Source organism: Oncorhynchus tshawytscha, linkage group LG01, assembly GCF_018296145.1.
Source record: "Oncorhynchus tshawytscha isolate Ot180627B linkage group LG01, Otsh_v2.0, whole genome shotgun sequence".
NCBI lineage: Eukaryota > Metazoa > Chordata > Actinopteri > Salmoniformes > Salmonidae > Oncorhynchus > Oncorhynchus tshawytscha.
The window spans coordinates 92,602,661-92,615,441 of NC_056429.1; the positions used below are offsets into that span (position 1 = coordinate 92,602,661).

At 41.6% G+C, this 12,781-nt stretch overlaps 1 protein-coding gene across 3 annotated transcripts in view; it reads right to left on the bottom strand.

The window, feature by feature from the left end:
* The window catches only part of LOC112260107 (fibulin-7), a 31,551-nt gene extending 28,852 nt beyond the window's left edge, over positions 1-2,699 (bottom strand). Inside the window, exon 1 of one of the 3 annotated variants that reach the window (XM_024434968.2) lies at positions 2,205-2,699. In XM_024434968.2, the coding sequence (XP_024290736.1) occupies positions 2,205-2,282 (78 nt within the window). In that variant the 5' untranslated portion in view covers positions 2,283-2,699. The remainder of the gene's footprint in view (positions 1-2,204) is intronic. The other 2 variants (XM_024434958.2, XM_024434976.2) reach the window with 2 other exon arrangements.
* Between the last annotated feature and the right edge of the window lie 10,082 nt (positions 2,700-12,781).

The following is a 12,781-nucleotide window of genomic DNA, read 5'->3' on the forward strand; positions in this document are numbered from 1 at the left end:
CACACACACAATCCACACACAAATACACACATAACCACACAGCACACTCACACATACCCACACAACACACACACACACAACAATGTGAACAGTGGACTCATATCCAAATGGATTGTTTTAGACTCCTGGCCAAAGATGCCAAAATGAATCCAAGAGTCAGTGCTCATGGCTTCCCTCTTATATACTTTCAATGGGTAATTTACCACACTCAATGGGACATTTGTGTCATCCTGTAAGCACAGTCCTTCCTCATTTCTGATGAGGACATTGATAATAATAATAGGCGACATGCTCAAATCATGGCTGAAACTGGAAACAGAACATGTGTAACAGTTTAGCATCCGTCCCTCTCCTCGCCCCTACCTTGGCTCAAACCATCGACAACAGTTACCCTCGAAGCATCGTTACCCATCACGCCACAAAAGCCGCAGCCCTTGCAGAGCAAGGGGAACAACTACTTCAAGGTCTCAGAGTGAGTAGCAAGGGGAACAACTACTTCAAGGTCTCAGAGTGAGTAGCAAGGGGAACAACTACTTCAAGGTCTCAGAGTGAGTAGCAAGGGGAACAACTACTTCAAGGTCTCAGAGTGAGTAGCAAGGGGAACAACTACTTCAAGGTCTCGGAGTGAGTAGCAAGGGGAACAATTACTTCAAGGTCTCAGAGTGAGTAGCAAGGACAACAACTACTTCAAGGTCTCAGAGTGAGTAGCAAGGGGAACAACTACTTCAAGGTCTCAGAGTGAGTAGCAAGGGGAACAACTACTTCAAGGTCTCAGAGTGAGTAGCAAGGGGAACAACTACTTCAAGGTCTCAGAGTGAGTAGCAAGGGGAACAACTACTTCAAGGTCTCAGAGTGAGTAGCAAGGGGAACAACTACTTCAAGGTCTCAGAGTGAGTAGCAAGGGGAACAAATACTTCAAGGTCTCGGAGTGAGTAGCAAGGAGAACAACTACTTCAAGGTCTCAGAGTGAGTAGCAAGGGGAACAACTACTTCAAGGTCTCAGAGTGAGTAGCAAGGGGAACAACTACTTCAAGGTCTCAGAGTGAGTAGCAAGGGGAACAACTACTTCAAGGTCTCGGAGTGAGTGAAGTCACCGACTGAAACACTATAAGTGCGCACCACCGCTAACTAGCTAGCCATTTCACATGGTTACACATGGATAGCAATCCCAAGTTATGGGTTGTTTTGTCTGAGGCAGAACATGAAGAACTAAGTTTACAGTCAACAAAACACTTGCAACACATATTTATACAGGCCTGGGTGTGTTAATGTAGCCTACTTTTCTGACCCTAACATAAAGAGTTGTGATGAGTATGGAAGTCCAGAGAGCACATATGAATACAAATAAAAAAGACCCTTGTTGTGTTAAGAACCACAAATTATTTTTCTCTCTTGATCACGACATAATCAAAAGTTGTGTTGTCGAGATAATGTCAGGATGCTGCCTTGTAGGCTGTTTCATAGGTAAGGCTCATTGCAGGGAGCCTAATTCACTAGCTAGCTAGTTCGCTCACAAGACTAACCAAGTTAGCTGCGTTGTTGCTTGCATGTGATTGGCTGTGGTCTTGGGAGTTGCACCGCCTGGGAGACAGGACTGCCTGTCAGGCATCGTTCAGTGCTGAGCAGTATTTGTCTGTAATAAAGCCTTTTTATCTATGCATAGTCACTGTACCCCCGCACATTGACTCGGCACCAGTACCCCTTGTATATAGCCTAGTTATTGTTATTTTATTGTGTTACTTTGTATTAGATTTTTTACTTTAGTTTATTCAGTAAATAGTTCCTTAACTCTATTTCTTGAACTCCATCGTTGGTTAAGGGCTTGTACGTAAGCATTTCACTGTAAGGTCTACACTTGTTGTATTCGGAGCATGTGACAAATAAAATGTGGTTTTATTTTTTTGTGGGGAAAAATGTATTCTGATTGTCTGAACCTGGCTCCCAAGGGGTGTGCCTATGCCCCCCCCTCCCAAGCACTTAATGTATTCATTTTAATTGACTGATTTCCTTCTATGAACTGTAACTCAGTAAACTCTTTGAAATTGTTGCATTTTGCGTTTTAATTTTGTTCAGTATAATTTGTGCAACACTTTTCCACCAAAATATTCTCCAACATTATTAATCTCTAAACATGTTATAAGCATGTAGCCTAATGTTACCATGCACTTGTCCACAGATGATAATGTGTTAAGTAGGCTACTAACCTGTCCGCCACCATGACAAGTTTGGATAGTTGTCACACATAGCAAAAGCAAACTGCTGCGCAGCACTGATAGGGCCATAACTTTAAATCCAACTGAATTGATGTTGGATGATGTCCGAGTTTTTCTCCAAATAGTTGAATTTAGTCAGGTGTTTAAATAATAGAAAACCAACGAAATCCACTCCGATTTCCGACGCTCCTCTGCAGAGTTTGCTCAACTGAACTGGCAGTTGGTGGACTCAGGATGGAAGACCCTGCTCGTCAGAAGCGCGTTGTGGTGCAGAGCGACCGTTGGGATGCGGTGCCGTGCGCTTTTAGATGGGCTATGATGATAGTGAACCTGCATCTACTACCTAACCCTAATTGACGACTCCTAGACTTTGAAAAGCGATTAAATGGATAATGTAAGAATAATCCCTCCCACCGCTCGACAACACATTTGCGTCACTCTCTCCAATGTTCTGTCCTTCTCATAGGCTGTGACGCGATCCCCAGACTCAGACGGCAGAATAGAGCAGGCAACTATCGTTGAGTTCATGGGGTGGAACAAAACTATTGCTATGGGAGTTCTTATGACTGGGGAGCTATTATTATACAGGGACAGCGATCAATTTAAAACAAGTCATTGCAGAAGTTGATTAGTGAGTTTGTAAACTTTATTTGCGCGTAAAGGGGGTGCTTTGCCATTTAGCCTTAGGATGGAATTATTTTCATTAGGCCAAATCAACTCCCCATTATTAATATATGCTGTAATGCCTTTGTCCCGTTACATTTATTCCTAGGAAAACATCAAGGAAGTGGAGCAGGTATACGCCAAACATAAACATATTACTGCGCAATAACGCATTCATAGCCTAATAATGCATTCAGCTAAATTATTGTTTTGTTATACCCCAGAAACCTAGCAAACTGGTTTGGTTGAACAGCATAATATGTTAGTCTAGAAGCTGCATGAAACTACTCGAATCTGTTTATGGTCAAATTCACTTTTGAGTTTGGTTGAAGCGACACCCGCTGGTGGTACCTAGAACAACCATTCTAGTGCGCGAATATACCTACATTGACGCACCGCCTTCTCCCACCAGCCCCTCTCACCTCTCTCAATTGAATTGAATTGAATTGAATTTCATTGACCTTTAAGTCTAAATATCGATTTATCTTAGACGTTATATTTTCTTCTTCCTTGGTTATTCTCTACAGACCTGTTTCAGTTGAGATATGCACCTGTTTCAGTTGAGATTATGCACCTGTTTCAGTTGAGATTATGCACTTACAACTCCAATTGTTGTTTACTAATGGGAGTCTCAAAATGTGCGTGAATCGTGCAGTCCCAAGCCAGAATACCATATTAAATATCCTCTCTCTTTCCCAGCACCACTCCCCTTCAAGTAGCTCCAGTTCTGACAGCTATGACTCCTCCCTGGAGAGACCGAAGAGACCAGAGAGAGACAGGCCCAAGAACAAGAAGAACCAAAATAGGCCACACCATGGTGACTACAATGGCCAGTCAGCTCAGGTAAATATTTCTCAGGTAAATATTATTTTCTAACATTTATACACATTACAATTCATAAGCATTTAGAACATTTATAATACAAAAAATGTATGAGCATTCAAATCAAATCAAAATCAAATCAAATGTATTTATATAGCCCTTCATACATCAGCTGATATCTCAAAGTGCTGTACAGAAACCCAGCCTAAAACCCCAAACAGCAAGCAATGCAGGTGTAGCAGCACGGTGGCTAGTAAAAACTCCCTAGAAAGGCCAAAACCTAGGAAGAACCCTAGAGAGGAACCAGGCTATGAGGGGTGGCCAGTCCTCTTCTGGCTGTGCCGGGTGGAGATTATAACAGAACATGGCCAAGATGTTCAAATGTTCATAAATGACCAGCAGGGTCAAATAATAATAATCACAGTAGTTGTCGAGGATGCAGCAAGTCAGCACCTCAGGAGTAAATGTCAGTTGGCTTTTCATAGCCGATCATTAAGAGTATATCTACCACTCCTGCTGTCTCTAGAGAGTTGAAAACAGCAGGTCTGGGACAGGTAGCACGTCCGGTGAACATGTCAGGGTTCCACAGCCGCAGGCAGAACAGTTGAAACTGGTGCAGCAGCACGGCCAGGTGGACTGGGGACAGCAAGGAGTCATCATGCCAGGTAGTCCTGAGGCATGGTCCTATGGCTCAGGTCCTCCAAGAGAGAGAAAGAAAGAGAGAAAGAGAGAATTAGAGAGAGCATACTTATATTAAAGACAGGAGAAGTACTCCAGATATAACAAACTAACCCGACACATAAACTACTGCAGCATAAATACTGGAGGCTGAGACAGGAGGGGTTAGGGAACACTGTGGCCCCATCCGATGATACCCCCGGACAGGGCCAAACAGGAAGGATATAACCCCATCCACTTTGCCAAAGCACAGCCTCCACACCACTAGAGGGATATCTTCAACCACCAACTTACCATCCTGAGAGAAGGCCGAGTACAGCCCACAAAGATCTCCGCCATGGCACAACCCAACGGGGGGCGCCAACCCAGACAGGAAGATCACATCAGTGACTCAACCCACTCAAGTGACGCACCCCTCCTAGAGACGGCATGAAAGAGCACCAGTAAGCCAGTGACTCAGACCCTGTAATAGGGTTAGAGGCAGATAATCCCAGTGGAGAGAGGGGAACCGGCCAGGCAGAGACCGGCCAGGCAGAGATTAAAAGTTCATAATCATTTACATCTATTATTACAACAATTATTACAAGTATTTATAGGCATGTGCAGTACCTTCAGAAAGTATTCATACCCCTTGACTTATTCCACATTTTTTGGTGTTACATACTTAATTGAACATAAATTCAAAAGCAGCAGCTACTCTTCCTGGGGTCCATCAAAATGAATGCAGTTTATACAATTTTTAAAACATAACAATACATTGACAGATTTCACAACACGCTGTGTGCCCTCAGGCCCCTATTCCACCACTACCACATATCTACAGTACTAAATCTATGTGTATGTAGAGTGCGTATGTTATTGTGTGTGTGTGTGTCTGTGCCAATGTTTGTGCTGCTTCACAGTCCCCGCTGGTCCATAAGGTGTTTTTTAAATTTGTTTTTAAATCAAATTTTACTGCTTGCATGAGTTACTTGATGTGGAATAGAGTTCCATGTAGTCATGGCTCTATGTAGTACTGTGTGGCTCCCATAGTCTGTTCTGTACTTGAGGACTGTGAAGAGACCTCTTGTGGCATGTCTTGTGGGGTATGCATGGGTGTCCGACCTGTGTCTCTAAACTACTGTCACACAGCTTGGACACCCATACATACCCCACAAGACATGCCACAAAGAGGTCTTTTCACAGTCCCTCAACATGTACCTCTCATAAATTAAATTAGTGATGAAGTCAATCCCTCCTCCACGTTCAGCCAAGAGAGATTGACATGCTAAAATTAATATTAGCTCTCTGTGTACATCCAAGGGACAACCATGCTGGCCTGTTCTGAGCCAATTGCAATTTCCTTTTTCTTACACCTGCTTTGGCAAAGAAGGCAGAGCATCGCTATATTATAGACAGACTTCTCCCCATCTTAGTTACTCCTGCATCAATATGTTTTGACCATGACAGTTTACAATCTAGTGTTACTCCAAGCAGTTTAGTCATCTCAACTTTCTCAATTTCCACGATTTATTAAAGATTTTTGCCGCTCTTTGTTGAGTGTTGATTTTTGCCGCTCTTTGTTGAGTGTTGATTTTTGCCGCTCTTTGTTGAGTGTTGATTTTTGCCGCTCTTTGTTGAGTGTTGATTTTTTTTTGTTGAGTGTTGATTTTTGCTGCTCTTTGTTGAGTGTTGATTTTTGCCGCTCTTTGTTGAGTGTTGATTTTTGCCGCTCTTTGTTGTGTGTTGATTTTTGCCGCTCTTTGTTGAGTGTTGATTTTTGCCGCTCTTTGTTGAGTGTTGATTTTTGCCGCTCTTTGTTGTGTTGATTTTTGCCGCTCTTTGTTGAGTGTTGCAGTCATTTCAGTTGCTATTGTACCCGACATGTTTAGTGTTGCGTCGTCCACATACATAGAAACTCTGGCTTTACTCAAAATGTTAAAAAGCAAGGGGCCTGTCACTCCCTGACCTTAGAGATCCTTTTTTTGTTGGTTAGGTCAGGGTATGACTCGGGTGGGAAAGTCTGTTTTCTATTTCTTTGTTTTTGGCCGTGTGTGGTTCCCAATCAGAGGCAGCTGTCTATCGTTGTCTCTGATTGGGGATCACATATAAGTTGTCCTTTTCCTTTTGGGTTTTGTGGGATCTTTTTTTCTGTATAGTGTCTGTATCTGACAGAACTGTGCGCTTTTGTTTTCACTTTTGTTATTTTGCTAGAGAGTAAAAAAAATAAATCATGAACACTTTCCATGCTGCGCTTTGGTCCACTCCTTTTGACGAGAGCCGTTACAGGGCCTAAACAGCTACCCCGGGGAATTCCTGATTCTAACTGGATTATGTTTGAGAGGCTTCCATTAAAGAACACCCTATGTGTTCTGTTAGACAAGTAACTCTTTATCCACATTATAGCAAGAGGTGTAAAGCCATAACACAAGTTTTTCCAGCAGCAGACTTTGATTGATAATGTTAAAGCTGCACTGAAGTCTAACAAGATAGCCCCCACAATCATTTTATCATAAATTTCTCTCAGCCAATCATCAGTTATTTGTGTAAGTGCTGTGCTTGTTGAGTGTCCTTCCCTATAAGCATGCTGAAATTCTGTTGTCAATTTGGTTACTGTGAAATAGCATCTGGTCAAATACAATTTTTTCCAGAAGTTTACTATGGGTTGGTAACAGGCTGATTGGTCGGCTATTTGAGCCAGTGTAACCGAAGTGAAATGGCTAGCTAGTTAGCGGTTTGTGCGCGCTAATAGCGTTTCAATCGGTGACGTCACTCACTCTGAGAACTTGAAGTAGTTGTTCCCCTTGCTCTGCAAGGGCTTTTGTAGAGCGAGGGGTAACGATGCTTCAATCGTGCTTGATGTCAATGTGTGCAGAGAGTCCCTGGTTCAAGCCCAGGTAGGGGCGAGGAGAGGGACAGAAGCTAAACTGTTACACCAGTAAAGGGGGCTTTACTATTCTTGGGTAGCGGAATGACTAGCTTCCCTCCAGGCCTGAGGGCACACACTCTCTAGTAGGCTTAAATTGAATATGTGGCAAATAGGAGTGGCATTATTGTCTGCTATTATCCTCAGTAATTTTCCATCCAGATTGTCAGACCCCGGTGGCTTGTCATTGTTGATAGACAACAATAATTGTTTCACCTTTTCCACACTGACTTTACAGAATTCAAAATTACACTTCTTGTCTTTCATAATTTGGTCCGATATACTTGGATGGGTAGTGTCAGCGTTTGTTGCTGGCATGTCATCCATAAGTTTGCTTATCTTACCAATGAAAAGTCATTACAGTAGTTTGCAATATCAGTGGGCTTTGTGATGAATAAACTATCTGATTCAATGAATGAAGCCGAGTTGGCTTTTTTCCCAAAAATTTAATTTAAGGTGCCCCAAAGCTTTTCACTATCATTCTTTATGTCATTTAACTTTGTTTCATAGTGTAGTTTATTTTTATTAAGTTTAGTCACATGATTTCTTAATTTGCAGTACGTTTGCCAATCAGTTGGACTTAATTGCCTACCTTTTGCCCCATCCCTCTCAACCAAACAATTTTTCAATTCCTCGTCAATCCAAGGGGATTTAACAGTTTTTACAGTCATTTTCTTAATGGGTGTATGCTTATTAGTAACTGAAATATGTAGGTTCATAAATGCAAATATTCTTTACATCATCAACATATGAATCACTACAAAACTTATTGTATGACCTCTTATACACTATATTAAACCCAGCCTTTGGAACTTTGTTCTTTTTTTTTAGTTATGGCTATTATATTGTGATCACTACATCCTATGGATTTGGATACTGCTTTAAAGCAAATATCTGCAGTGTTAGTAAAGATGTGATCAAGATGTGATTAAGTTAGATGGGGAGCGGTGGTGAACAGCAATCTTCAAGTCTTTCCACATATTCTCAATGGGATTCAAGTCCACTCACAGACTTTTACATTCTTGTTCTTAAGCCATTCCAGCGTCGCTTTGGCTGTATGCTTGGGGTCATTGTCCTGTTGGAACGTAAATATTTATGGGTATTGTGTGTAGATGGGTGAGAAAAATGAATCTATTTAACACATTTTGAATTCAGGCTGTAGCACAACAAAATGTGAAATAAGTCCAGGGGTATGCATGGTTAGTTTTAGCAGAATGTACACAAACCATAAGCAAAACCTTTTCAATAATAACATTACTGTCTCTTCTGACTGACCCAGCATGCGTGTGATCCTTCAACTGGTGGCCATGGCAACCCACAGAGGTCAGAGAGGTCAGCAGGCCAACACAGGAGCGGTAGCGGTGACTATGACAAGTACAGCGACTACAGCGAAGACAAGTATAACTATTATGACGAGGAGGAGATGTGGCAGGTGAAAGACTCTACTTCTCTCAGCCAAGGCCTGGGCAGGGTACACAGTTCCAAGAACCAGATGAAGAGGGGTGGCATGAAGGTCATGTAGAAACAACAACAGTGTATGTATGGACTGTATGGATTTCGTGTTGAAGGGTCTTGTCGAATGGTATTCAAGTTTGTCGAGGTTAACAGTCTAGTGGCTATAGTAGTGTAAAGTGTGTGTCCATTTTGGATTTTCATATCACCTCTGACAAATGTGTTTTGTGCAGCTTACATAAATGTTTTACAAAGATCTACGTATTAGATCCTATTGTTCTGACTTTTAATGGTTGTTGTGGTCAGTGGTGGGGGGCAAGATGATGAGGAGTGGGGGGAAGGGGGCGGGGCAACATGCTCAACAAGAAGCAGATGCAGCAGATGATAGGCAACAAAAACTGGGGGCGTGGTCATGGGAGAGGAGGGGCCAAGCAGGCCAGGAAGGGGATGAAGCATGTAAGGAACAAAGATGGCCTCCTAAAATGGCTTCGTAAGCTTTTTTCCAATTAATATTTCCTTTATTTCTTGCATCCTTTCTCCTCACCTCCTAGAATGTCAGAGGGGAGGAACCTTGGATCTTCTCCAATGCAGTTTGAGAAAGTGATGAGGAGAGAAGATGAGAAGAATCTAGGAAGGATTTATTGAGAAAGAACGCTAGAATGTACCTCGGTTTAGAGTTCAGACCAATCCATTTTGTCTGTTTGGTGACCTTTCCAATAGGAAAGAAATTAAGGGCCCTCCTGGTGGTTTTCAGAAGAAACGTCAGGGAAAAGATTCCCTTTGGTTGTCTTATCCAATAGGAGGGACAGAGGAAGGGTCCTGGGGGTTTTCAGGAGAAGCATCCCATCATGACCAATGAGTTCATCAACCAATACACACTGGAGCACAACAGGAGATACATCTGTAAATACTTCCTGGAGGGACGATGCATCAAGGTAAGACAAGTCCAGTCAAGCACCTCTGCGATGAATGTAACAACAGAAATGTAAAAAAACTGAAATGTAGATTACACTACCTAAGGTCTACAAGTAAAATGCATTATGATGCACTCATAATTCATTAAGCCTTGTCACAAGTATCTATGAACTGCTTATATTGTGTTAGTATCATGACAGTGCAGATTAAATCAATTCACTTTTAATGCTGTTATTTCGATTTGCTTTTAAAAACAGTCTTGTATTCCATCTCCCACACCTCATACTCACCCTCAAACTGTCTTTTCTGTTTCCTCAGGAGGACCCGTGTAAGTTCAAACTCGAGCTGGTTACACTAGACAAGAAGAAGGAGCTGTGTATGTGTAAATTATACCTCCAAGGATACTGCAGTAAAGGGGACAATTGCATCTACATGTACAATATCCTTCAACATGGATCACCAGCAAATATTCTGGATTTGTCTATGGGTGGAATGAACCTGGGTTGGGGTCAATTCCATTTCATTAAATTAATTCATGAAGTAAACATAAGCAATGGATTGGAATTCTACTTCCAATTTACTTCCTGAAATTACTGGATTGAAATGGACCCAAACCCTGGAAAGAACACATTACTCCGCCTCTTGAGGGTTTACACTTATCTGATCATGATGAAAGGAGATTCAGTTGTTGACTTCCCTCATGTCTTTAGTCATGATGACTCAAGGGGTCAGTAGATGGCCATCAGATATATGGACTAGGTTAAAGATGGAAATGTCTTTATAAACCACTTTATAAACCACTGTGTAATATGTGTGTTATAGTATGTGAGATAAGTAGGTGATGTCCTTCATAGATATGCAATGTAGCGTGTGTAATAATATTAGAATAAGAAAAACTTTGTCTACACAATATAGAAATTTGTCTTTGGGTTCAGCACATAAAAAGACAATTGTAATACACGTACTCCTGCATACGTGTCCTTGTCCTTGACTTGTGGGTGTATGTGAATATCCCTGGAAGTTCTTTCAAGTGTTATCAGGGAGACAACTGTACATTCTCCTACGATCCTTTGAATGTCATGACCAAAGACCTGCTTGATAAGGTAAGAAAAAGTTGATCAGAAACTTCACAAACTGAAATAATCTCAGTCTAAACGTTCTGCATCTACATGTAGTGGATGTGCCTGGATAGAAACTGTGACATAACAGCAACATCAGTAGTCAGTAGTCTAAACAGTAGTTAACAAGTCACTAGGTCTCTACCCACAGCCACAAAGTGAAAGTATTTATTTTGCATCAGATTGTCTGGTTCATTATGGGCTGGTTTCACAGACGGGGCTGAGATTAAGCCAGGAGTAGGCTTTATTAGGACATTTAAGTAGCTTTTATAAACGTGGCTTAAATTTGGCTTAGTCGGAGACTATGGAGTCCTAGAGTAATTTAACTAAGCCTAAATGAGAACACCTGGGATAAGACTGATTAGGTTAAGTATGAGCACATGCTGTTGGTCTAATGGTGCTCATAAAAACCCGGAATGGAATAGAAAACACAGTTACTGGTGTGAATCTTGAGACAAAACAAACAATAATTTGTTCAAACAACTACAGTGAGTATGAAAAAATGCTACTAAAAAACATTTTGTCAAACAATCCAGTTATTGAAAGTAAAAACCATACTGCTGCTACTGAGCAGAAGAAAGAGTGGTTGGGCTGCAATTTGCAGTGAATTCAATGCAAATGAAAATGTAACCACAAGAAGAGCACAACAACTTCAGGTGAGATATCTTCATTTATCAGTATTTCACATTTCTCATTCATGTGACATCACTTATATTGAATGATATCTGCCCTTATATACTCTGTAGAAGAACCTTGAACTGGCTTTAAAAGAGAGAATGCAGAGATCAGAAGAGAGGGATTTACTGCTGGGACCAAAAAAAGACAAGACTGATGAATTGAGAGAGAGAGGGGGGGGGTGGGTACTGTCATGTCTGCTCCCACTCTTCCGTGCTTCTACACCTGCATTTCTTGCTGTTTGGGGTTTTAGGCTGGGTTTCTGTACAGCACTTTGAGATATCAGCTGATGTAAGAAGGGCTATATACATACATTTGATTTGATTCCTTCCCCCTGGCGCTTGAGGGCGCCAGGTTGTCCTGCATAACGCACTCCTGCTATCCATCACGCACACCTGCCTTCCCTCATCACGCGCATCAGCGTTATTGGACTCACCTGGACTCACTTATCACCTGTTCATTTCCTCCCCTATATTTGTTTGTTCCCCGCTGCAGCATTGTATTGTTTTTGTCTGTATTATTAGTTTGCTGACGCTGTTCCTGTCTCGTTCTATGTCCGTCTTTATTAAATGTTTTACTCCCCGTACCTGCTTCGTTTCTCCAGCGTCAGTTCATGTGACAGAGAAGATCCTGCCACCACCTTTCAGCAGAGAACAAAAAAGATGACAATGCATGAAAAATTAGCCAGAGAATTTCATGAGCATAAAATAAAATATCTGAAGGAAGAACATGAAATGAGAATTCTACAGGCTGAATTTGATAGGAAGTTGGAAGAGAGGTATGATCCAAAAAATATACAGTAATGAGACAATTGTGATTACCAGCCATGGTTTACAATAAACAGTGCCTTGCGAAAGTATTCGGCCCCCTTGAACTTTACATTTTAAACCAGCCTTGGTTTAGTCACTCATTACATTTTGAAGCACACTATTTAAATCTTGTACAGAACAATATTATCAAAGCAGAAAATTAGCCATAATGAATTACATTTCATATTTAAATGTATCTTATCTAGTTGAAGTGTTGCAATGTGAAAGCATCTCTGTGTGCATGTCCTTGTTGGTCATTGCCTGCCTCAGCTATGGGCACATCTGCTTGATCCTGATCTTCCATTGGAGGACAGCAATGGTGTATCAGGTAGTTGTGCAGCACAGCTGTAGCAATGATCACCATGCAGCATCTTCTTGGCTTGAAACTAAGTGTATTGCATGAACACTGGAATCGATTTGTCCTTACTCCAAACATATCCTTGACCATCGCTCTCGTGCAGCTATGAGCTCTATTGTATCTTTGCTGCTCAACTGTCGTGGGATTTATGTATGGCGTGAATAAAAAGTTAC